At 45.8% G+C, this 27,647-nt stretch overlaps 1 protein-coding gene across 1 annotated transcript in view; it reads right to left on the reverse strand.

Moving 5' to 3' along the window:
• syde2 (synapse defective 1, Rho GTPase, homolog 2 (C. elegans)) overlaps nt 1-26,306 on the reverse strand; it is a 42,729-nt gene extending 16,423 nt beyond the window's left edge. The window contains exons 1-3 of the mRNA XM_063015237.1: nt 24,448-26,306; nt 8,746-9,198; nt 2,511-3,598 (exon numbers count right to left, since the gene is read on the reverse strand). Coding sequence (XP_062871307.1) covers nt 2,511-3,598; nt 8,746-9,198; nt 24,448-26,218 — 3,312 coding nt within the window. The 5' untranslated portion in view covers nt 26,219-26,306. The remainder of the gene's footprint in view (nt 1-2,510; nt 3,599-8,745; nt 9,199-24,447) is intronic.
• Between the last annotated feature and the right edge of the window lie 1,341 nt (nt 26,307-27,647).

Genomic DNA, 27,647 nt, shown 5'->3' on the forward strand with positions numbered 1-27,647 from the left:
TTGCATAGCCTGGCCTCACGCTCCCTGCTCCCGGTCACTCCACTGGGAAATCCGGCTTAATCTATCACCGTACCACAAGAGCTAACAGAAATTTTACTACGAACTCAAACCCGAAACTCAAAACGTTCTGCTGAGATTTCATTAATCAAACCCACTTCTAACAGCCAAGATTTATCACCCGGGTGAGATCTGGACCACCGGGCGGCGTGTCTGAACCTGACCAGCCAATAAGAGTGGAAACAAAACCCCCAGGTGTTTATTTACACTATACGGCTTATTGGACGTCACATTTCAAAACCAAGTGGCATTAAAATGAAGTAATCTTAATCCAAAACCACTTACAGTACTGGCCCAATAGTGGCAACCTGGCAGAGGTGGGGCTTGAACCAGCAGCCTTCTGATTACGTTCAATATCTTAACCTCTAGGCGACAACTGCCCTTACAGCTATAACAACCGCTCTTCTGAGAAGGCTGCTCACAAGACTTTCAAGTATACAGTATCTGTGGGAATTTGTCCCCATTTAGCCTAAAGATAACAGCACTTGTATGCCTGGGCACTGATTAAGCTTTATTTGATGTTCCAGTTCATTCCAGAGCTGCTGAGTGGGTCTAAAGTTTCTTTAAACCAGGCTAGCGGTGTCTCAGAGTAAGGTGTCACCTGGCCAAGTCACCACTGTTGGGCCCCTGAGCGAGGCCCTCAACCTTAATAGCTCAAATTCAAATCATATTCAGTCATAATTGTGAGCTGATTTGGATTAAAGCGAATGCTAAATGCCGCAAATGTCGGGAACTGGACTAGTAATCAAAAGGTTGCTGGTTCAAGCCCCACCAATGCCAGGTTGTTAGTGTTGGGCCCTTAAGCAAGGCCCTTAACCCTCAATTGATTAGATTGTATACTGTCACACTACTGTAAGTCGCTTTGGATAAAAGCGTCCACTAAATGCCGCAAATGCCTTTATAGAAGTTGCTTTGTGCACAGGGGCACAGTCAAGCTGGAACAGGAACAGCCCTTCCCTAAACTGTTGCTACCAAGTTGGAAGCATCTAATTTCCTTTATCTAATTGATTTATTACACCTGAAACACGTGAGTTTATTAATGAAGTGGCGTCCCAGTGCTTCTGTGCATGTAGCATAGCAGCTGAGTCAGACTGGACTTTAGAACATTCAGTCGGGATTCACTGCAGTTCGTTCCAGGTTCCACTGTGACGCTTTATTTTAAGTCTGCGGACGTTTCTAATCCGTATTTAGATGCTAACCGGCAGGAAAGCGAGCTCATCCGCCGCCGTGAAGATAACGTGGGTCCGAGACGAGAAAAATAGCACGGCGGGCCGAGGTAAACAGCCTGAGGCTGAACAAACGCGAGCTAAAGTCAACAAGAGTGTGTGCAGGGTCAGAGGAGACGGAGATAGAATGATTTTACGGAGGTTAGAGAGGCAGCCAGGATTTATTCTGACCACGTGGGTCGTGTACATAGGACGGAGGTTGTGTGTGTGTGTGTGTGTGTGTGTGTGTGAGATGAATGGCTGCTGTTCTGGCTGGATGCCTGGGTACACAAGCCCTACAGAGACCCTAAATATGCCAGTGTGTACAGCCAACCGCCGGCCACCAGACTTTTATAGAGCACTAAACTCTAATGAAGACAAATTAAACACACACCCTGGCATCCTGCCCTCCCGTAACCCTACTGCACCCAACAGGGCATTAAAAAAGGTAGAATGATCGTACACTATATGGGCAAAAGTATTGGGACGTCTTTTCTGATTTTTGAATTCATGTGTTTTAGCCACCACAGCTGCTCACAGCTGTAATAAATCAGTTATATGATATGCGGAAAGAAATGGTAGCAACAGTTTACGGAAGGCCCTCTCCTGTTCCAGCATGACTCTGCACTATAAAGACATGAAGAAAATCTCGGTTTCAAGAAACTCCAGCGTCCAGCACAGAGCTCTGACGTCAGCCACACTGAACAGCTCTGGAATGAACCGGAACATCGACTGAGGCTTTCTGGACCAGCCATACAAATGCTCGTTTGACTAAATGGACACAAATTGCCACAGACACACTTGTGAGAAGCCTTCCAGCTGAAAAGATCACATAAAGATCACTCTGTTTCAATACCAGTTGTTTTTGAAATGGGACGTCCAACAAGGACGGGTGTCCAAATACTTTTGGTCATATAGTGTAACTAAATATGCTAATGAGGTGCATTTGATTCTGGAGTGACATTTATAATGTGGTAACTCAACGTTTCTTTACAAATATGCCTTAAAATTGGATAGGAGGCCTGATCTAGGTAGTGTGGCTGTAGTTTTCTAACGTATCCACTCCTTATACTACTTATACTAGGCTCTGAGGTTTGTTTACTCTGTGTTTGAGATGAATTAAAGTTGTTTCTCTATAATTAGATTAGAGTTGTTTTCAATGCACCTTTGATCTCATTTTTATTTCTACCATACTAACAGACCTCACAAAGAGATGGTTCAATCTAATAAACATGACATCAGACTCACGTGGCAGCCCCTCCTCTCGATCTCGGCGACGCACATCTCGATGATGAGCGGCACCAGGAGCCCGGCGGCCTCGCGCTCCACCACCCGAGCAGCGTCCACTCCAAAAACCGCCCGCTCTCGCTCCCTGTCCCCTTCGGTTCCCTCCGACAGGCTCTGGCGCTCCGCGAGTCCCAGTTTGACGTACATGACCCCACGTGGCTCGAGGCGCACGGCGAGCTTGTGACTGCGAGTGGTCCTGAAGAGCGGCGCCAGCGCTACGGCTCCGTGGCAGCACACTCGCTGCCTCCGCGGTGCCGTCGTCGCCTCGCAACCGAACAGGACCAGGCGCAGCCGCTGGGCGTCCTCCAGGTCTAGCTGGAAGGTGTGGTCCATGGCCAGGAAGTCGCCGTGGCAGGGGAGCAGCGCCGTACGCGCCCGCTTTGCCTCGTCCACCTGGATGGCGCAGTAGATGTGACGCGATTCGTCGCTCCGGGGCGCCTTCAGGCCCTCAGCGCCACACAGGTGGACACTCAGGAGGCCCGAGACGGGCAGCGGCGATGCCGATTTGCCCTGCTCCGGGGGGCTGTACGGACGGAACGATGCCACGTCGGCCAGTTTCGGAATGCCTGAACTCGAGTCCTTATCCTGCATCTTTCTCTGAGCTTTCGAACCCGAGCCGTGTTTACCCGATTTGGCGACTAGCTCTGGCGAGTCTCCGTCGCTTAAGTATCCGCCCTTGATGGCCGATTTGGGCGCCCCCAATTCGCTGCTCTTTTTCTGCTGCTGGGTGCTCACGCTGCTGTCTAAATGATAGCGCCAGATCACGTTGCCACCGGCGGACGCCGTGGAGACGCCCGTGGGTCCGAGGTCAGCCGGACCGTTCGCCTTCAAGAGCTGAGTCCTGGGGTCCGGCTGGCCGTTCGTGGGGTTTCCTTTGACGCTGAGCTTCCTGCTGAGCTCGGGAAGCTTCTTCATCTTCATGGAGAGCTTGCGGACTGTGCGTGGGGATTTGATGCGCTCCGGGAGGGACCAGTTGATGGAGCAGCTCTTCTTAGCCGGGTTCGGACTTGAAGGCGGGGATAAGCCTGAGACGCCCTGGTCCGAGGATTCTGAAAAGGAGAAGGAAAGTGGTCACTCGCTGAAAGCTCATGCACAAAGACTTTAAAGGTAGGAAACTACAAACTTAAAAGGGCATTTTTAAGCACTTTACTTTGAGGTCGCAGACTTTTGAGTGCTACAGCTGCTTATTACACTAGAGATCTGGGTTCGAATCTCAGCGGTGCTATGGCTGTCTAGACAAATCTGAGAGGCTATGTCTAAGAGGAGGGTGTTCTCTTCCAGTGGATTGGTGCGGCTCCTGCCGTGCCCCCGGTATTTACGATGGAGTCGAACCCACCGTGATCCCATCCAAGATAAAGCACTTGATGTAAATAAAATAAAATGAACTTGGGCTCATTTGGACGAAGTTCTGGTACTGGTCCTATACACTTTGTCCTATCAACCAGGGTCAACCACCCCCTTTTAGTCCGGTCTTTTCCCATCTTATACTGCTCCAATTATGACCTCTGGTGGCTCATCGAGGGCACCTGCACAGAGATGAGGGATAACAGAGACCGGTGCGTGACTCTCCGTGCGCGATACGGATCCCCGTATGAACCCGTCTCATGCAGGTGAATAGAAGCGGTGGCTACTGCACACGTGTTGGAGGGACGGGGGTTACGGAGATCGGTGAGTGACTCTCCATGCGCGATACGGATCCCTGTATGAACCCGTCTCATGCAGGTGAATAGAAGCGGTGGCTACTGCACACGTGTTGGAGGGACGGGGGTTACGGAGATTGGTGAGTGACTCTCCGTGTGCGATACGGATCCCCGTATGAACCCGTCTCATGCAGGTGAATAGAAGCGGTGGCTACTGCACACGTGCTAAAGGGAAGTGGGTTATGGTGATCGGTGTGTGACTCTCCATGCGCGATACGGATTCCCGTATGAACCCGTCTCATGCAGGTGAATAGAAGCGGTGGCTACTGCACACGTGCTGAAGGGAAGTGGGTTATGGTGATCGGTGTGTGACTCTCCATGCGCGATACGGATCCCTGTATGAACCCGTCTCATGCAGGTGAATAGAAGCGGTGGCTACTGCACACGTGTTGGAGGGACGGGGGTTACGGAGATCGGTGCGTGACTCTCCATCCTTACACGGTGTTGAAGACCCCACACCCTTTCAGTCCGGTCTTATTCCACCCTGCAGACTACGTGGCACCGAGCTGATCGGTAACAGAGCTGTGATTCAAACTCGGGGTGTTTAGAATCCCAGCGCTGGTGTGCTAGCGGAATATCCCGTCGTGTTTTCGTATTTGTGGTCTCAGGCGTGTGTAATATTTGTCTTTCATTATTATACGTTGGACACTCAGTTAGGATGAGCTTTACAGATTATTAGGTGTTGATGGGTCAGTTTGAAGCGACCGGTTCTAACCCTTGTGTAAACTACTCGGCCTGCTCGTATTCCACGGTGTATCAGAATGTCAGTGATGTAGAAGTATGAGATCAGGCTCTAATTGGAGCTCGGATCGGCCGGCGTGGTGCATGTGTGTGCGTGTAAAGACGTTACGCAACAGCTGACGAACGCTCCTGGCATGAGCCACATTCTATCAGAGCTTGTGTGGCACGCCGATCAGATCCGATTCCCTTTCATTCCTCGGCTCTTCCGCTCCTTCCTGTCTCTTATTCTTTACATCCCCCACCCAGCTCGACATGTTCCAGGCTTGCGCTACAACGCTGGCTCTGTTTGTTTGGGTCTGATCTTGTGTGCGCTTCACTCCGCTCTGCTCGGTGAGTCTGCTCGAACAAAGACGTGATTCTTGTAGAGGAAATCGAGGGCGCACACACACACACACACACACGAGAGAGAAAGAGACTGACAGGGTAAAGCTGTACTTCAGGACGTTTGTTATACTATCGTGTGTGTGTGTGTTAATTAACACCCTCTCTGTGTTACAAATGGACACGGTGGAAAATGTCTACCGGGGGCGCTCAGGTGGCGCAGCGATAAAGCACGCTAGCTCATCAGTGCTGACTTTTCGAGCTCTGCCGGCTGGCCGGGCGCCTGCACGGACAACGACTGGCATCGTTAGAAGGAGGGAGGGTCGTAGGGGTTCCTTATACTGCTGCAATTGTGCCTTATGCTGCTGCCAGTTGTAGCCTAGCAGTTAAGGTACTGGACTATTAATCACTGCCATCACTGCCAGGTTGCCACTGTTGGGCCCTTGAGCAAGGCCCTTGCTTAGACAATATGCTGTCACAATACTGTTAGGTTGCTTTGGATAAAAGCCTTCGCTAAACGCTGATAATGTAAATGTAAATATAAACTCTGGTCGAGGGCGCCTGCACAGAGACGGGGAATAACGGAGATCAGTGCGTGACTCTCCGTGCGCGATACGGATTCCCATATGACCCCGTCTCGTGCAGGTGAATAGAAGCGGTCTCTACTGCACACGTGTTGCAGGGGGCTGGTGTTAGTTAAGACCCTCCTCAGTAGGTCTGCAGCACTAGAGGCGTAAATGCAATCGGTTTCTTCGGCTATGACTAAAAAGATGGATTAGGTGAGCTGTGTAAACCACACCAGGAAAACGCTGACACCCCCTGATTCAGATCTTCTCTACACCTGGAGTCTGAAGTCATGTGTGTGTGGGTGTGTGTGTGTGTCTCCACTTTCCTTAAATTATTTGGCAGAAGCAGGGGAGTTAAAGAACAGTGTCCCGTTACAGCACACACACACACACACACACACACACAGTAATAAGGTTCTATAGGCTGAGGTCAGAGGAGCATCTCGCTCATTGTCCCGTGTCTTCTCGCGTCACCCTGCCGTGTCACGCCCCGTCAGATCAGATTACTCAGGGGGGATTATGGGTAATCTGGACTTCTCTAATGAAGCTGGCGTGCTAACCGGAGGGGAGCCGAATGTGGGGTTGAGTTTCTATCTGTCGGCGGGTAATTAAAGCGGCCCGGCTACTCAGAATGAGAGGCCTCGAATGTCAACAGGAGTCAAAGATTGTGGTCTTCAATCTCCCCATAAATATCACCTGGTAACAACGGGCGCAAGGCAAGTACAAACGTTGGAAAGAGCATCAATCCATGGCAGGAAGGCACACCGGCAATCATTCATTCACACCTAGGCGCAATTTAGAGCAGCCAATTCATCTTCTGCATGTTTTAAAACTCAGGAACTTCCCACATTTAGTAGTACTACTATTATTATTATTATTATTATTCCTCGGCCTTTGTCCCGTTTGGTCGCTGGGTCGGCTCTCGGTGGATCATGATCCGCATTGATTTGGCACAACTTTTACGCCGGATGCCCTTCCTGACACGACCCTCCCTATTTTATCCGGGCTTGGGACCGGCACTACAATGCACTGGTTTGTGCATCTAGTGGCTGGGTATCTATATGACAATTCAGTGTTTCCAATTAGCCTGGTGGCATGTTTTTGGACTATGGGAGGAAACCGGAGCACCCAGAGTAAAACCCACATGGACACGGGGAGAACATGCAAACTCCGCACAGAAAGGACCCGGACCGCCCCACCTGGGGATAGAATCCAGGACCTTCTTGCTGTGAGGCGACAGTGCTACCCACCGAGCCACCGTGCCGCCCAGTAGTACTATTATTATTAACAAAATATTAGTATTAATTATTTTTTATTATGATTATTATAGTTATTTATTATTGTTGTTGTTATTTATTATTCTTGTTATTATTATTTACATAGGTTGATGCCCCCTCCAGTGTATTTCTGCTTTGCACCCAGAGTGTCCTGGTGGAACCACATCTACTTTGACCCCTATCAGAATAAAGCCATTACTTTATTATTGTTATTATTTTTATTATTATTATTAAAGGCTTCTGGTAGATCAGATCAAAGGAACTGACACGATGACTTTCACATATTTTTCATGTAAGATTCAACATTTAACGTAATATGTTTTGTCATTAAAACATCGTATTAAACGTAAGAAATTGTAAAATAGACTCAGTCTCAGACCTTTGGCCCCCCACTGTTTAACAGTTAGTGGTGGTCAGAAGAAAGAAAAAAAAAACAATCTGAGCCAAATGCTGAGGTGCCGTCATGAGTCCGAGCTCGAGCAGGTAGTTATTACAGCGACAGCTCTGACTTTCAACACGTCCGTTCTGATTCCACACACACACACACACACCAGACAGACAGAGAGAGAGAGAGAGAGAGAGAGAGAGAGAGAGAGAGAGAGAGAGAGAGAGAGAGAATAAAAAATAACTGCATGGCCAATAGTATTTGGACGCCTGACCATGAGCGTGTTGGACGTCCTATTTCAAAAACTAGTAGTAGTGCCGCTCAGGTGGCGCAGCGGTAAAACACGGGATTTCGAATAGATCGTATCGAATCTCGGCTCTGCCATCCGGCTGGGCTGGGCGGCCACATGAACGACGATTGGCTGTTGTTCATACAGGTAGGGAGCCGGATAGGGACCTCATAACTGAGCAAATTGCGACCTCTGCACAGAGTCGAGTAATAATGTTGATCAGGGCGTGGCTCTCTGTACACAAAGCTGATCCGCATATGAACTGCACACGTGTCGGAGGGGGCGTGTGTCAGTCTCGCTCTCCTCAATCAGGGGCGGGGGTCAGCACCAGTAGAGAGGAAGCATAACGCAATTGGGTAAAGATTGGATGTGCTAAAATCGGGAGAAAAGTAGTAGTAGTGATCTGAGAGGGCTTCTCACAAGATTGTGAAGTATGTCTGTGGGAATTTGTGCCCATTCAGTCAAAAAATGTCAGAATTTGTATAACTGGGCAACTGATTTTTATGTTCCGGTTCATTCCAGAGCTGTTGATTGGTGCTGAGGTCGGGACTCGTGCAGGACACTGGAGTTTCTTTACTCTAAACTGAGCTTTCTTCACGACTTTAAAGAGCTTGATCATGCTGGAACAGGAAGGGACCTTCCCTAAACTGTTGCTGCAAAGTCAGAATCATATAATCTCCTTTAGATAATTGATTTATTACAGCTGTAGGTAACTGTTGTGGCTGAAACACATGAATTTAAACATGACAAAGGGCGTCCCATATATATTTTTTACTGGTATATCAAGAACCAGTAAAAAAAATGTGAATTATTTACTGGTATCAGCACCAGCGCTGCTCCATAATGGTGAAAAATAACCTGAAACAAGAGGCCGACTGATAGAGAAGGAAGAAGACCCGAACCTGAACATGTCCTACCTGTCGCTGACGGTCGTGTGGTTCTGTCTTTCTCCTCCTGTGATCCGCACGTCTGTCTGCACCCCTGACTCGACTCGTTAGACTGCACCGCATTCAAACTCCCAGAATCCCCTGCGACAGCCCCGGCTGTGCCCCCTTCCACGCCGCTGGTCCGTCCTGGTGCTTCGGTTCTCGGTTGGCAGTGATGAAGGTCGGCCTCCTCGTCCTCGGGAATCGGGTTGTACCAGATCTCGCCTTCGTCGTCCGCGTCGTTCTCCTCGGCCGGGTCAGAGACGAGGGCGGGGACGCGGTGCGTGTTAGCACGGGTGCGCGGAGGAGGGGCGTGGTCGTCCTCGTCCGAGGGCGGAGAGGGCCGGACGGAGCTCTGATTCAGCCAGTTACGCTTCTTAGAAACGGTGATGGAGTTTAAAGGAGCCGGGCGAGGGCAGAGGTCTTGGGTATCAGTGCCAGGAACTAAAGAGAGAGACGGAATCACATTTACTATCATCATCATCATCATCATCATCATCCTCCTCATCATCATCATCATTATATCTGAGTGTCCGATTTCCAGCTAATTTATGTACCATGAAACATTCCTTGCAACTAATGGTGCATTTTGGGTATTCTGCTCCAGATAGGGCTGGACACGGAGGTATTAGGGTCTACTGAGTAATCTTAATCCTAATCTTCATCTCAGCACAGCTAACGTTAATCTGAATATTAATAATCCTAATCCTCATCTCAGTAAACTTAATATTAATCTTAACATTAATAATCCTAATCCTCATCTCAGTAAACTTAATATTAATCTTAACATTAATAATCCTAATCCTCATCTCAGTAAACTTAATATTAATCTTAACATTAATAATCCTAATCCTCATCTCAGTAAACTTAATATTAATCTTAACATCAATAATCCTAATCCTCATCTCAGCAAAGCTAACGTTAATCTTAACATCAATAATCCTAATCCTCATCTCAGCAAAGCTAACGTTAATCTTAACATCAATAATCCTAATCCTCATCTCAGTAAAGCTAACGTTAATCTTAACATCAATAATCCTAATCCTCATCTCAGTAAAGCTAACGTTAATCTGAATATTAATAATCCTAATCCTCATCTCAGTAAACTTAATATTAATCTTAACATCAATAATCCTAATCCTTATCTCAGTAAAGCTAACGTTAATCTTAACATCAATAATCCTAATCCTCATCTCAGCAAAACTAACGTTAATCTTAACATCAATAATCCTAATCCTCATCTCAGTAAAGCTAACGTTAATCTTAACATCAATAATCCTAATCCTCATCTCAGTAAAGCTAATGTTAATCTTAACATTAATAATCCTAATCCTCATCTCAGTAAAGCTAACGTTAATCTTAACATTAATAATCCTAATCCTCATCTCAGTAAAGCTAACGTTAATCTTAACATCAATAATCCTAATCCTCATCTCAGTAAACTTAATATTAATCTTAACATTAATAATTCTAATCTTCATCTCAGTAAACTTAATATTAATCTTAACATCAATAATCCTAATATTCATCTCAGTAAACTTAATATTAATCTTAACATGAATAATTCTAATCTTCATTTCAGTAAACTTAATATTAATCTTAACATCAATAATCCTAATCCTCATCTCAGTAAAGCTAACGTTAATCTTAACATTAATAATCCTAATCCTCATCTCAGTAAAGCTAACGTTAATCTTAACATCAATAATCCTAATCCTCATCTCAGTAAAGCTAACGTTAATCTTAACATTAATAATCCTAATCCTCATCTCAGTAAACGCAACATTAACCTTGTTTAACCTTAAATCTAATCCTAATCTTAATCCTTATCCTTCTAACATTATTTCTTATTAAGATTATAATTAATGAGGTTACTTCACCCTAATGTTAGTAATGTCAACCTCAGTAATTATAATCTTAAGCTAATACTAGTAACATTAATACAGGTATCGGCCTTATTAACACTAATCCTCATAACCTAATCCTGAACCTCAGATAACCGTAAACCCTCAGTTACCTCACTTTACTTTACCAACCTTTACCACAGTAACATAAACCCTAGTAACCTCAACCTAAGTAATCCTACCCATGAACTCAGTTACCCCGACCTCAACATTTCCACTTTGTTCTCCTAATTTGCCAATTATACACGGTATCACGTTTCCAGTAACACAACACTGAGCTATCATCCAGTAAACACAGCTTACATGACAAGCCAGCACACATTTAATAAGTCAGGGCTGCATCAAAAGCTGTCGACGCTGCACTAAATATCACGTCTAAAGCGTATAACTATATAACGATATACTGGTGTACGTTTAGGACAACATTACGTGGTCTGGAACGTCGCCCAAATATTTGAACCTTGGTATCAAGGATGGTATCAGACGTGTGTTAGAAGAAGAAGAAAAAAACATCAATATTCGAATGATTGTTACTGTTGATACTGTTTAAATAAATCAGCTCTATAAACCTAGCAAGCTGACATTTAGCCAGTTAGCTAGTTAAAACATCAGGACTGTTGAAAGGTGGTCAGCTGCTGTGCCAACAATGCTGCTCCTGCCAGATGTGACGGACACGTTTACATTTACGTCATTTGGCAGACGCTTTTTATCCAAAGCGACTTACATTACAGTTACAGTATACAGTCTGAGCAACTGAGGGTTAAGGGCCTTGCTCAGGGGCCCAACAGCAGCAACCTGGCAGTGGTGGGGCTTGAACCAGCGACCTTCTGATTACCAGTCCAGTACCTTAACCACTAGGCTACAGCTTGCCCACCTGGACACCTGGTGGACTTTATCACAGACTGGACTGAATAATGAAGAACTCTAATGAAGAATTATTTTTTTGCTAGTTATAACTTTTAGTTCCATTTTAGCTTTGTGTATGCATCTATGTGTGTAAATTCTACTCATTTAAGTTATCCTCCAGGTCACACAAAGAGGATGGGGGTCCCTGCTGAGTCTGGTTCCTGTATTTTTAAGGGAGTTTTTCTTGCCACTGTCGCCCTCGGCTTGCTCAACAGGGGTTTTTAGTCTGTTGGTCCTGGAGTCTGTTGCTTTGAGACAATGTTCATTGTAAATTCATTGTGCCGATGTATTCTGACATAAACTATATTATACCCCTGTCCCACCTTTTTACACTCCTCCCCTGTGTTTCCCCTCACACCGTAGTATCTTGCGTTCTCATTGGCTGTTCGACATAGCACTCATTGCCAGTCGGGCAACTCAGATCTAGATATTTGACATGCTAGATATCTCTCTTCGCTTGGCGAGCTGCTCGGATTGAGTTGTTTGGTAGTTCACACATAGCGACTGAGAGCCGAGTTTCGATCGCCGAGGAAACGCCGAGTTGCTCCCGAGCCGGCAAATCTAGCGCCGACCAGTCAGCAAGCGAAAATCAGGGCAAAAATCGTGTCGTGTGAACTAGGCATAAGTCTACATCCGCTCTGCAAAGATCCAACACTCCTGCAGTCTTTAACCCAAACCTAAAGTGTAACAGACACTAAAATAACTTTTGTAAAAGTAAAAATGTCGCAAACTGCTGGTCCTCATAAAGACGAAAAACGTTCTTACTGGGGACCAGCCAAATGTCCCCACAGTGCTGTAATTATGCAGTCAATCGGTCCTCACAAAGCCTGCAAACACACTCATACACACCCTGTCTAAATACCACCGAACCCAAGTGTTTACAAATACCCTCTCTAAAAAAGTAAATGAAAAAGTGAAGCTTTCAGCCTTAAGAAAACAAATGAGATCAAACACACACACACACACACACACACACACACACCGCTCAGAGCACGCAGCGATGGTCACCGTTACCTTTTCAAGCTTTTGTGTTTGTATTTGTAAGCGTATTATATAGGCCGTGACAGAAAGAGAAAGCGCTTTTTTTAAGCACCAGAGATTTATGAAGACCCAAAAAAGGTTACGAGACTCGAGCTTCTGCGGATTTCGCTCCAACACAGCAGCCGAGCGGAGTCCTGCCGAGACACGCCGAGCAGACTACCATAAAGTTTGCTTTGATATATGTTCCCGTGCGCCGTTTCTCTCTGGCGCATGAGCGCCGTAATGACACGTTCTTCTTTTTTTGCAGGAAACATGGTCTCTCACGCGACCTCCAAATTACACCCTGGGCTAAATATTTTACTGATATAAATAAACAAAACGGGAGAAATATGGCCGGCTGCATCGTTACAGAGGCGCAGAGTTCAGGAATGAGACTCAAGACACTTTATATCATTTTAAAAAATACATAACGACCGTGAAATTACATGTGAGACCAAAAAAATCATGAGGCTGCCATGATAAGCAAGAAAAATCACAAAAAAACACTACAACCTAGACGTCTTTTTCATTTTCTTGGTCCTGACTGCAGCATCAAATGGCAGAGACACAAAAAACCCCAAAGCCCAAGACCAGTTAGACCAGCTACAATATATGCAACAAGTAGAAACCCAGTATCAAGTGTTTACATCAAACCAGCCCACCCCGACCAACTAAAATGAGTGTTTAAAGTCCCATAACTAACTACACCAATCAGCCATAACATTAAAACCACCTTATCACCCCATCAGCTCCACTTACCATATAGAAGCACTTTGTAGTTCTACAATTACTGACTGTAGTCCATCTGTTTCTCTACATGCTTTGTTAGCCCCCTTTCATGCTGTTCTTCAGTGGTCAGGACCCCCACAGGACCACCACAGAGCAGGTATTATTTAGGTGGTGGATGATTCTCAGCACTGCAGTGACACTGACATGGTGGTGGTGTGTTAGTGTGTGTTGTGCTGGTATGAGTGGATCAGACACAGCAGCGCTGCTGGAGTTTTTAAATACCGTGTCCACTCTATTAGACACTCCTACCTAGCTGGTCCACCTTGTAGATGTAAAGTCAGAGACGATCGCTCATCTATTGCCATATACCTTCATCAGTACAGTCACAGGACGCTGCCCACGGGGCGCTGTTGGCTGGATGTTTTTGGTTGGTGGACTATTCTCAGTTCAGCAGTGACAGTGAAGTGTTTAAAAACTCCAGCAGCGCTGCTGTGTCTGAACCACTCGTACCAGCACAACACACACTAACACACCACCACCATGTCAGTGTCACTGCAGTGCTGAGAATGATCCACCACCTAAATAATACCTGCTCTGTGGTGGTCCTGTGGGGGTCCTGACCATTGAAGAACAGGGTGAAAGGAGGCTAACAAAGCATGCAGAGAAACAGATGGACTACAGTCAGTAATTGTAGAACTACAAAGTGCTTCTATATGGTAAGTGGAGCTGATAAAATGGACAGTGAGCGTAGAAACAAGGAGGTGGTTTTAATGTTATGGCTGATCAGTGTAAACCCAGCCTGACCTTCTAGAACCATCCCAAAGACCCAGGTCCAGTTTGGCAACTCTAACCAGGCTGACCAGCTAAACCCGGACTCCGAACCAGTCCAAACCTCCTATAAAACCATCAAACCAGACCAGACTAACCTGCAAAACCAATCCTGATGAGCTAGATCCAGTCCAATCAGCTTAAGTCACCAAAACCCAGAACACTCTAGAACCATCGGACCAAACCAGCCTGACAAAGTAAACCCAGTCTGACCTGCTGGGACCATCCTGATGTTAAGTATCTACAACCAGTCTTCTCTGTCTATCTAGAACCAGTCTGGCCATCCTGATGCTTTTGGATTAGCTCTGGATACTGCTTACGCTGGTCTGGTTTGCCAGTTTTGGAGCTGAGACTTTTTCCAGCATTGATTAATTTGATGTCAGTAACATATTAGCATTAGCAAGACATTTCTGTGAGTTGGACAACACATTCACTACAGTTCCCGGCTGTTCCCAAAATTAGCATAGCACTTTTAGCTTGTATCGATTCACAGGAAGGTTCGTGAGTTATAATTAGCATTTATTAGCCACCAACATCTGATCTCTGCACCACATTAGCATTAAGAGGTCATTACCGGCCAGTGAATTGTGAAGTCTGTGGTAAGAACTAGTCTTTTATTAGGATGCTAATGGTTCAAGCCTTAGTCAGTGCACACATACACACACACACACACACACATACACACACACTACATGCTCTACATTCTAATAGGAGCTTTAGCAGAGGATTAGCCCAAGTGAAGAGCTGAATGAAGCACTGCGCACTCCTATCATTGATTAACTCTCACTCTGATCCAGAACAAGTCCATACACACACACACACACACACACACACACACACACACACACACACACTTGAACTCTGTTGCAAAGCCACTGTTGGCAAGGAGCTTCAAGATGCCTCCTTGCCAATTTTCTCCAAAAATGACTTTATACGCACAACCATTCTTTATCCAAACATTTTCATGTTTACTACCACCTGGTCAAGGTCCTGGTGGGTCCAGTTTCCCCGGAAACACTGGGTACAATGCAGTAACACATCCAGCCGGTCGATAGCACAGCTGAGATTCAAACCTGGATGGTGGTAATGTTTTAATGTGAGTGTTTCAGTTCTTATGCATCAGCAGTAAAACTCAAGCCGCTGCCATGCATTACCCAAAATTCCACATTCAAAACTAATTTTAAAAATCAATCCCAGGCTTTGATTTCATGGGACCTTTTGTGCTGATAATAAATGAAGGCTGAAATCTACACTGGTGCGTCCCATCGTGTTACATGAGGTGTACTTCAGGTACCCAATGAGGCGTCTTCAGTGCTTCAAGCTTCCCTGTCGCTTCATGTGTTCTGAGTTATATACGTTTGAAGGTTAAAGTACCAAGATGAAAAACAAAACCCTTCCTAGATCCCTTTTCACACACGCTCTAATAATCTCAAATTTGCAGGCGGGTTACCAGCAGGGCTGTTGAACGCACCCCAGCGCATCAGTCACGCTGCCACATTGCAGGTTACCTGCGGCCCATGCGTTACTGTGTCTGTATCAGTGAAGGAAATGAGACCGGATTTTGACCGGTGTGGTGGCCAGTGACAGTCCAGCCAGTGATAAACAAAGCTTAAAAAACACTGCCTAGCTGCAATGCTAATAAAGATTTACAAAGCAGAAATTGCATCAAAACAAGGTTGGATAAACTGCTGATATAAGAGTCACATGGTAAGAGTTCAGCTTCGGCGAGAACATCAGCTTCATGCGCTGTAGGTGAGTGACGTTATTCTGCAGCGATGTGAACAGTGGGCGTGTTAGCTGGTGGCTGTGCGCCGCTTTCTGACTGCATGATGTTGTATGAAGGATTAGCGCTACAGCTCAGTACATGTCTGGCGTTTTCTCTGACTGACTGGAGCGCCGTGGCGTGTTCCAGCGCGCTCAAATTAATATTCTACATAAACACGATGTTTGTGTCTGAGTGGTGCGATTATTTTAGAGCCGTGCTCGTTTTGCTCCTCGGTTGATACTAGCGTGAGGTCACGGTGCTTCGTACGTCACGCGGCTGTAAATAATCTTACATACGATGACACCATGTGACCTTTTTATTTATTATTAAGCATTTTCTTGCTTTTTTCGCCCGATACAGTCGTGGCCAATTGGGACCTAATTTTGTCTTGATTCTGCCACCAGATTGAGGAGGGCACAGTCGCTGACCGCTTCTTTTCACCTGACAGGGGACAGGGTCTCACAGAGCGCACTACCATCCGTGATCAGCCGGCCCCCGTGCAGCCGCCTTGAGCGGTCAGTAGAGGCTGCAATTGGCCTAGCGACAAGGACGCTGTTTCAGCCCTCATTATTGTCTCCCCCCTACATACACACAGCCAATCGTGTGTCTGTGTAGGCGCCCGACCGGCTGATAGCAGAGCTGAGATTCAAACCCAAGACCTCCAGATCTCAGCACTGATGGGCAGTGTTAAACAAGTTCCTAATGCTTGCTATTGAACACTGATTTATTTCTGTTTAATAAACACCTGTGCGTATACAATTACTGACTGTAGCCTGTCTACTGCTCTGTACGCTGTCAATGAAAAGGTTCCACCAGTGAATCCAAACTGACCAGATGATGTCTGGGTTTTGGGTGATTCTCAGCACTTGACCGACACTGGACATGATACTGACATGCTAGTGTGTGCTGTACTGGTATAAGTGCATCAGGTGCAGTAGTGTTGGTGGGATTTTTTAATTTGATGAATAGGACGGGGGGGGGGGGGGGGCAAAGTGTACAGAGCAACAGAATTTTATCTGTGTGGTTGTTCATTTCCATGCTTAAGCACTGCTTTATCCTGGTCAGGGTCATGGTGGGTTTGCTATGCAGTAACACACCCTGACCAGGATGCCCGTCCATCATGTAACACCCACACACACACACACACACAGATTTATATACTCATGTTGGTTCTTTATTTTGATGCACTCGGTAATCAATCCAGTTCATGATGTCGTAGTGCAGAGAACACTGGAGTGTGTGTGTGTGTGTGTGTGTGTGTGTGTGTGTGTGTGTGTGTGTCGTGCTGGATGCTGCTGCGTGTGTGTTGTGCTGGATCTTTGAGCGTCTTTTGAAGGGTCTTTCATAACTGAAGGAGCATGCACACACACGCAGCAAATTCCAGACCACACACACACACACACAAATATGTTGGACTGGCCTTATCTTGGGGACGCTGTAAAACGTAAACATGAATAAAAACTGAAGAAAATCCATGACTGAATGTTTCCAGATCAGCGAAAAAGGAGAAGTTTCAAAAAGGATGATTACTCACACACACACACACACACTGTGAATAATTCAGGGTTAGAGACATGAGGAAGTGCCTCGCTGTTGGAACCTTGGCTGGTCAGGATACCAAATAGCTCATTTCATCCATTCGAAAGCAGCCGCATCTTGTAACAAGACGACGGTTCTTCTAGGTTTCATCCTCAAAAACACACACAAACGTGCCTTAAAAGTGTTTGTAAACACACACACACACACACTAAACACTATATGGACAAACGTATTAGGACGCCACTTCTAATTTTTGAATGAATGTGTTTCAGCCACAACAACTGTTAACAGTTGTAATAAATCAATTATATGCTTCCAACTTTGCAGCAACAGTTTTAGGGAAGGCCCTTTCCTGCTCCATCATGACTGTGCCCCTATGCACATCTCCTCACCGGCTTCCTGTAGCTGCACGCATTCAATTTAAAAAACTGATGCTCGCCTACAAAGCCAAAAATGAACCAGCCCCAAGCTACCTTTGCGGTCTAGTCAAACCCCGCTCTGTACCACGCAACCTTCGAGCCACTAGTCTCGCTCGACTTGATCCTCCACCCAGGACTCGAGGAAGACGAGAATCAGCATCAAGGTTCTTCTCTGTTCTGGCACCCAAGTGGTGGAACGAACTTCCTCTGTCTGTCCGAACATCTGAGTCTCTCGCTGTCTTCAAAAGACGATTAAAACCTTCATCACCTCTTTACTAAACACTTAAGCTGACTTGTACTTACTTACTAACACTCTTATTCATTTCCTGCAAAAAAACACTTTGGTTCTAAGAGGTTTTAGCAGATTTGTGTTCTTGAACTGTTGTCTATTTAAACTAGAGTAATGAAATGTTTACTATGGAAGCACTTCTGTAAGTCGCTCTGGATAAGAGTGTCTGCTAAATGCTGACGTGAAGAAAATGCTCTTTCCACAGACATTCTCAGAAGGGTGGCTGTTGTTATAGCCAAAAAGATCACACCGAGGTCACTCTATTTTAATACTATTTGATTTTGAAACAGGACGTCCAACAAGCTGACGGTCAGGTGAATACTTTTGGCCACATAGTGTATGTGGATGTGTGTGTGTGTGTGTGTATGTGTACACACCTAATACAGTAATACAGTTTTCCCATTATACCACAGCTGAGAGCACTGTTTCTGTACTTTATTTTAATAGAATCCTATTTATATGGGCATAGTGAAGTCACCAGCAATCAATCATAATCATAAAGGAGGATTTTAAAGCCCTGAACCTTCTATACCACCAAACGATTTACTGTGTTTAGATTTTAATCCCCCTCTTGTGTATGTAAACTTGTGACCGCTCCTGTCTCTGTCTCTGGCTACAGCAATGATGATGTGATCACAAACCACGAGGTGAAAATGTACCGTCGTCACCGGCCTGGCGCTGACGTCAGTTAAAGATCACTGTTACACACCTGACATTTTGTACCTCCAGCTTAACAACCGCAGGTACACACTGGTTATCAGACAGGAACACAGATCTCAGACACCTGATCCAGAGCGCAGTCCCGCCAGTAACACCCACACCCCTCAATGCCATCATTCTTCTTCAGGAAACCCGAGGCTAACGAACGGCTAAGCACGCTCGTGCGTAATCGCCTCTGTTTTCCTCCTGAGCGCCGGTGCGAGCGTCTCGAATATTCCCTCCCAGAGGTTTACGTTACCATAGCGCAGGAATGCACCCGCATCTAAAAGCCAGCACAGTTTGGTACTTGGGGGTACGTGGGGCGGGCGGGGGCTTGGGAATAACAGAACTGAAAACACCGATTGTTTTGAATGATTAACAGTGTGTTGTGACCGTGTTGTGAGTGTGGAAACTGATCTGAGATCAGGAGCGGATGGTAATAAATACAGGAGCAGTAGGGAGCGTGTGGACTGGGCTGGAGTGCACGGTGGGAGATGGTCAGGACGCTGTATCTGATGTCGGCCTCTTGGACTTGAAAGGCATTCCTACAGAGGCACGGCTTTCGCTTACAGTGTCATGGGTCAACAGTTAATCTGAGCACATGATCCGATCGTTTGTCCGCTGTTTACGTGCCAAGTTGACAAAAAAATGCGGTTCTGTTTTTCCCAGGTGGTAGAAGTTTAATCAACTAGTGAAATCCTATCAGCAAAGTGTTCGAAACTGAGTTCAAATTTGGAGTTTCCTTCTTTTTAAGTCTCTATGAACAAGATTTAACTTTGTTGCTTCCTCTATGTAAGACCTGGGCATTGTACGGCCCCACATCCGGCCCGCGAGCCATCCCCAACCGGCCCGCATGGCAATTAAAAATCAGACGTAAATAAATGTACATCACACATGCCGTAAAACAGGATTGTTTTTATTTTGACGGGAGCGCTATGTCTTTAAATTTCCTCAAGTTTGGATTTACGTGTGTGTGAGACGAGTGTATCAGCTTCACCGTGATGTGTCGGTGAACAGAACTGAGCTCGACTGACAGAGACGATAAAAGTCAGTCAGGTGTAAAGCCGTTTAGAGATCACAATTTAAATCTAGGGTTTATATCGCCGTTACGGTACTGAACACGGAGATATACAAGAACGTGAACGATGCAGAGCGTCACATCTGAAGCTTCGCTAACTAAACTGCTAAACCAACACGGAGTTTTTATAAAGTTTTACACATCCAGGACTGGAGCAGTTCAGATCAGCTCTGTGATATCCAAACAGCACTTTGTGTAAAGTTAATGCACATTTTGTTCACATTGGTTTTCAAGAAAATTGATTAAATAGTAAAATAATGTTGATGTTTTTATTCTGTCTGCTTTTCATTTTCTGATTGTAACATCGACTCTTAGCAGTAACAGATTATCAGAAGTGTAAAATTTAGGCAGTAAAAACAAATCTTATTAATATTGAGCAGAATGAAGTTCACCCTATAGGTCCGGCCCTCCACAACAGTAACAGTTTCTTATGTGGCCCCTTGTAAAATTTAATTGCCCACCCCTGTTCTATGTGGTCGGATGCCGTGACTGCAGCGTTTGTAATTCGATTTAGTTTGTAGCGTCAGCAGCTCAGGTAAACAGTTAACAAATGACTGAAGTGAATCAAGCAAAGTACCTGGTGCTAATCATGGCCACATAATGAATGACAGACCCATGCGAGTGTGTAAAAACAAAATTCTGTATTTATGTCCCCACGCTGCACTTCAGTCCATGTTTTCTGCATCACGGAAATAACAAACACGTTAAAGCATTTTATCTTGGCCAGGGTCACGTCAAGGAACAAAGCCGAGACGGGAACACGCTGGACAGGACGTCCACACTGGATCGATTGCAGGGATTCGGCCATTCAACCCCCCCAGCCAACATCAGAAGACATCAACACTGAAATTCAAACCCGAACCCGGCCTAGTGCAACAGACTTAGACTGCTGTACCACACAAGTGCCTTTAGGAATAGTATGATAGCTTGTAAAAGACATTTCATATTACGACCATATTTGTGACACATAGATTTGGGAACTTCAAATCTTTCAGTAAACATCCTGACTGTGTTGAGCTTCGTATAGTCCGGAGGTCCAGGACGGACAGAAACTGTTTGTTGGTGATGTTTGTTCTACCTTGATGAGCCACATCCGTGCTGCACCTCACTGAGCAGATTTGGAAACTTTGCTTTTCCTCTCCGGTCGGAAACTTTCCAGCCTCGTCAACACTGATATAATTAGAGCAAAATATGAGCCACTGGATTTTCCCTCCGAAACATCAACACGAGCACCGACAGGGCCATGAAACGCGCGCAGTGTCCACAGTACCTTTACTGCTTTAATCACAGGAGCCGACAAAATACAAACACAGCTCAATATGCCATTCATGATATAAAAGTATGTGGACACCTCATTATGAGCTTGTTGTCACCGGTCGGCTGGGCGCCATCTAGCAGGCATAATTGGCAGTGCCTGCAGCAGACACGGTTCTGCTAGGGCGGGATGGCCGGACTATGTGGGTGGGGTCTTCAAACGCTGTGTAAGGACGCCTGTGCAGAATGCATGGGTGAAAAAGGGTTCCGTTAAGGGCTGCATGTGGGTCCGAGGAGGCGTGAGCAGCAACATACCCTCCTCAACTACAATCAGGGATCCACCAGCAGGGGAAGACAAACTGACTACACTAAATTGGGAAAAAAAATGGGAGGAAATGCTGAAATAAAATAGAAAAGAGCGCATTTGTGACATTGGGCAAAAAGACCTGGCTTAAAATCAACAATCCCATTCCAATCCTTTCCTTAGGTGTTCAGTGGGTCCAGACTGGTCAGTCTGTGTAATTACTAACCTCATGTTGTACACAGGAACACAGTCCAGCTGAATTATAACGTCTGAAACCCCTGAATTCGATGATTAGAGCTGGTGTCCACATCATTTTGGCCATATACTCCACATGTAGACAGATTAACCCTCCAAATCCAAAAGCTGCAACTGATCTAAAGAACAACGTTTGATTTATGTTCATACTACAAGAGGTCAGCTGAAGATACCCAGATCTAATCCTGCACACCAAGTGTCTGGTTCATTGAGGACATTGTGAGACAATAAAGATCTAAAAAGATCTGCCATCAGAACGTGGTCCACACTAGCACACACTACATGGACAAAAGTATTGGGACGCCCCTTCTAATTTTTAATTAATGCGTTTCAGGCACAACAATTACTAACAGGTGTAATAAATCAATCATATATAGGAAATAGTATGGTTCCAACTTTGCAACAGCAGTTTAGGGAATACCCTTTTCTGTTCCAGCATCAAAGCAAGTTCTATAAAGACATGAAGAAAAGCTCGGTTTAAAGAAACTCCAGAGTCCTGCACAGAGCCCTGACCTCTGAAATGGACCGGAACATCAACTGAGGCTTCATCGGTGACCAGGCATACAAATGCTCTCATCTTATAAATGAAAAGGCACAAATTCCCATAGACACAAATGGTAAAAAGTCTTGTGAGAAGCCTTGTCAGAAGATCGGCTGTTATTCTAGCTGATAAGATCACACATAGGTCGGACGTCCAACAAGCTCATGGTCAGGTGTCCAGATACGTAATCTGTATCATTAGCTATTATGTCTTGATTAACAAGCCTTACAAATCCAAAAGATGGACCGGATTTAAAAAACAGAACTCATGATGTTCACCAGAAACACGTGAACATTAAGCTGGAGACGTGAACATGTAACGTCAGAATCAGAACTGTGTTTACATTCAGGCTCGCCAAGGACACAGAGACGCTCCAGCAAGGTCTAGTGAGCTATTACACCAAAACATGATCCAGCATATCCTAAACACGTTCATTTAGCACACACACACACACACACACACACACACTTAGCAGTTATCTTAAGTAGCCATAAATAGCTAATACACTGAAGCAAATCAGCCTGGCAAATCCAACAAACCAAGCTTGGTGTGGTTTCACGGCACTGGACATAACCAAAGACACCTAAATCCTGCCCTGGACATAAAGTGACACCATGTGATATCATGTTTTAGGGTCAGATTTCAAGCATGGTCTAATTATCCCACACAAACACTACAGAACTAGCAGCTTTGTCAGTTCAGCAAAACACAAAAGTTCAGCTAAAGGAGAGAGTTCATCAGGTAAACAAACTATTGTGTGAGTTTGGGTAAAACAGAAGATGCTGTTACTGCCCCCATCCCGAAACCTAACCTACCACCCAGTGCAGGTGTCTGTTTGCCCCATTCTGCCATCTTATCACAAGTGTCCTCTATTTTGAAGAACAGAATATGGTCACCGTATAGTTTGCTAAATGCTGCACATCAAGGGATCAAGGGATTAAGGGACAGTGGTGGCCTAGTGGGTAGAGCTTTGGGCTATCAACCGGAAGATTGGCGGTTCAAATCCAGGCTCTGCTATGCAGCCACTGTTGGGTCCTTGAACAAGGCCCTTAACCCTCTCTGCTCCAGGGGCGCCGTACGATGGCTGACCCTGCGCTCTGACCCACAGCTTCCAAACAAGCTGGGATATGCGAAGAAAGAATTTAATTGTACTGTTCACCTGTATATGTATATATGACAAATAAAGAATATCTTCTTTAAAATAACAATAAGTCCAGCTATTGTCTAACGTGTAGCCAAAAATACCAGCTAATCCACTGAGGTAAATTAGCCTCCAAATCCAATAGCTGTGACTCTTTTGTTATTATTAAAGATTGATGCTTGATTCAGTTTCATGGTACAAGATGTTCACCAGAGACAGATACCCAAATCTTACCCAGCAAAGCAGGTGTTACTAGAATTTTAAGGTCATAGTGGAATATTATGGTCTTAATACCCTACATCTGTTTATTTTAAGAACATGAACCTGCTTTTTATTGATTAGTGTCACGATGCTTCTGCAGGCTGAAGCCAGAAACACCCACCTGAGGCAGGTGTACAAATGGACAAGGTGCCAACCATAACAGGGCAACAAACATTCACACTGGCATGTTGAAGCTATAAAGAGTGTGAGGCTTTGGGTAAGGCCCATGAAGCTATGTTGTACCAATTCTACCCGCTGCACTACCTAATCTTGTATCCGTTATCGCAGCGGACATTAGCTTCCCGAATTTTATCTCCAATTTAATTCTGGGAGACGTCTGAACGTCACAAATTAGCCTATCAGTTAGCTACTGATAGTAACACCTGAATGGAGCGGAATAAGATTTGGGTAGTCGATCAAAACACGAGCGCTGAGCGTGTTGTTATTACACGAGTAGACATAACGGCGTCCCCACCACCAGTGTTAGTAATGTGATGTTAACGTGGTGCGCTAGTGCTATCCCATCACCGACGTGCCGCTAGCTAAACCAGTGTTACATGAGTCTTCATTAGTGAAGAAGAGGAAGGAAAGATTCCGCCACCAGTTACAAGGATTCCAGAGATTGGTTGATCCGTGTTGACTAAGGAATAAATGCCGGAAGCGGGGGTGGGAATCTACCCCCGCATTCCCAAAACAGAGGAAGATAGTGAAAGAAAGAATGGGTAAAAAAACGTTCCTCCACCCTCTGAGGCTAGTCGTACCTGGCTGGTGTCCAGCTGATTGGTTTCCCATCTTGCTTCCATTTGTGATGCTGGTACTTGACGGGTGACCACCTGTAGAGTTCCCCATCTTGTTCCCATTTGCAGAACTGGCATGGTTGAAGTTTTTGCCCCCGGCCTCCAGAGCCCCACCATGTGAGGTCGATCCAGCAATCCTCTGTCTCATCTCGGAAGAAAGCAAGCGTCCCTTGTGCATCCATTCCTGCATCTTGTTGACCGTGACCCCCGGAGGTTTCCACGCAATAATTCCACCGGACTTGCCATGTTTCGCCCGCTGAGCGGAGGCATTTTTAGGTTTTCCAGATGGTAATCCACCTGGAGCATCCTGGTTGCCGGTGGAGCCACCGGTCTCCTCCTCGGCGTGCTCCCAGACTGATTCAGCACCTAAAGTAACAGCGATCTCGGGAGAAGCATCTAAAGGCCCACAGGCTGAAATCGTACCTAGGGGTACGGTGTCATAGAAACTCCCGTTTTTCGTTTGATCCTGGTTTTGGTCAGGATACCGGACACCTCCGTCACTCATGGAACGCCTCAGGTTAGGCCTCTCTTGGAACGGTGAAAGGTTCTCCAAGCTCTTGCTCTTTCTGGAACTTCTAATGACATCCCCAAGCACCCAATGGTGCACACTTTGCTCTACAGAAGACCTGGAGTGTCTGGTAGAGGATTGTGAACCGACGCTGAGGCTGTCGTGAGACTGACTGGAGCTGCTGCCGTGGTCAATGTAGCCATTGGGCTCCACGTGTCCATCAAAAGCTTCGTCACCCAAGGTGTTAATCAAGAGGTAGTAGGCTTCCTTGAGTTGACTCCTGAGTCGGTCCGTTTCCTGAGCGCTGGGATCATCAATCTGGACCAGCCCAGGATTACAAGGGTTTGAGGACTGTCCTGCCGGACCTTTACTGTCCTTTGACTCATAAAAGGGTAGAATTTCGTTATCGTAATAATCGTCGTCCTCACTGTCTACCGAGTTGTGCCGGGTGGTACCTTCTCTTGCACATATGAAGCGTGGAGCAAGGCTGGCGTCTATAATTTCAAGCTCTGTTGGGAAAAAGGTCGGGCTTTGCATGGTTGGCATGCTAAAATCTCCACAAAGCTCCAAAGAACTTTCAATAGTCTGGATCAAATCATGCTCACTGAGAGCCCCTGGATGGAGGTACTGAAAAAACTCTGGACCAGATTGATCCGCGTTGGTTCTTCCAGGTTCTGACCAGCCAAAGGTTACGCACTGGTCCATCTCCAGACCTTTTCCACAACCTGTGCTGGGCACACTGGTGTTAACGGGTTCTTGGGAATCCGTTCCCTTGGCGGTTCCACCATCCATTTGGTGCGTAAACGGAACCTCGGTGCAGTTCCCGAACCCTATGGAGTCTCCCTCAGTGTGTCTGCGCGGAAAGGCGACCGGTTGCTTGGTCAGTTCCTGCGCTGCTTGTGGACAGTGCGCCTCTTGTTTAGGAACGGACCCCACCGGCTCCGAAAGTTTGTGCTCTTGTCGCGCCCGAAAGGGACTCGGTTCGCATCCCCGACCGGCGTGTGCGCACTGCTCGAACCTGCGTTCGAACCCCCTGTGAACACAAGCCTGCTTACCTCTCATCGTGCCCGGTATGTAATCCAGCTCCGCTCGCCGATTTTGCGCGTCCCTGGCTCGGTAAACTTTGTCGTTACCTTCACCAGTCCCGACTCTGACCGCTGCCGAGCCTTTCTTGCCTTTCTTTCCCCGGAGTTTGGCTAGCAGAGTCCGCCGCAGAGGATCGGCCATTCCGCGGCGCCCCGGTTCTGTAGTCCCGGGCTCAGCAGAGCCGCTTCGGGGAGTCCGAACCGTCCAGCCGCGGCTTCATCTCACCACCGTCTCTCTCTGGTTCTCTACTGAGTAAGAGAGTTTACAGCTCTCTCTCTATCTCTCTCTCTCTCTCTCTCTCTCTCACACACACACACACACACACACTAAACACTCGCTGTATGCAGGGTGGAACGTAACAAAAATGCTTTGCGCCAGGAGATGCTTTCCTAACTATAAATTCATTCATCTTTGATAAGCAACGTACAGCAACCCTTTCACTTTAACAGGTATTATACTGATGTTTATAAGATTTAATTAAAATAAACAACAAGAAGTCTCAGCAAACAGAGAAAGAATGTTTATTTATACGTACCAGCACTTTTGAGAACAGAATTCCAGATTATTTTGAGTTTATATACTGTATATAATATATATATATATATTAAAAAAACATCAAGTTCTTTTGCTTTCAGACACTTCTTGAATATAATCTTCACCCACTCAAGGCCAGGCAGGTTTGCAGCTGCGATATAAGTTAGGAACCTCCAAACAACACAAACGGTGTCTCTAGGAACGTTCAAGGTCTTGGAGATCTTCATGTTCCATTTGCCCTTTAGTACAGGAGCTTTCATAGCAGCTCCTTCGTTTACACCTTGAACACTTGAATCTCTGGGTGGTGTGTATACATATATAACATATAACACATCACAGCCGAAGCGGATGAAGGCCGGTTATTGAGTCCCAATAGTTTAATCATGTTGTGACCCAACTTTAGGTCCTACAGACTAGTAGTGGGGTTTAAGATCAGCGATCTTGTGTAGGGGTTGCATAATTGTGACATGAGCTTTGTGAGCTCTGCAGAAACACACACACACACACACACACAAACATTTAGTGCGATTTTAAGTAGCTCTTTTCAGCCTGACTGCATGTCTGTGGACTTGTAAAACATAAACATATCATAAAGATCATAAACATCATATATTAAGTACATCTGATAAACATATAAGGGTACGGGGCAAGGTTGTAGGCATGAACTGAACATTGGGTGAAGGGGGAATTGGGGTTTTATGCCCTTCTAAAAATATTTATTATTTAATATTATTATTTGCATAATATTATGTGGAATGTGTTCAGTATTTTTACATCCAAAATTGAGGGGGGTCTTGCCCCCTCCAGTATACATTGTTATTACAGCCTTTGACTATTGTCCCTCATTTTGGGGGGTGGTCCTAATGTTTTGACTCATCAGTGTATCCCTGGGCCTCCTGGTGGTGCCCATTTCTTCTACACCCACACTTCAAACAACCCAGTGCTAGTTTTGTGTTGGTTTACCCTGCGTATGTCCATTCTCCTCTCAGCTCCTGCACCCTCCTCCTCCTCCTCCTGCATGCACTTCAAATAGCTG

Source organism: Trichomycterus rosablanca, chromosome 19, assembly GCF_030014385.1.
Source record: "Trichomycterus rosablanca isolate fTriRos1 chromosome 19, fTriRos1.hap1, whole genome shotgun sequence".
NCBI classification, from domain to species: domain Eukaryota; kingdom Metazoa; phylum Chordata; class Actinopteri; order Siluriformes; family Trichomycteridae; genus Trichomycterus; species Trichomycterus rosablanca.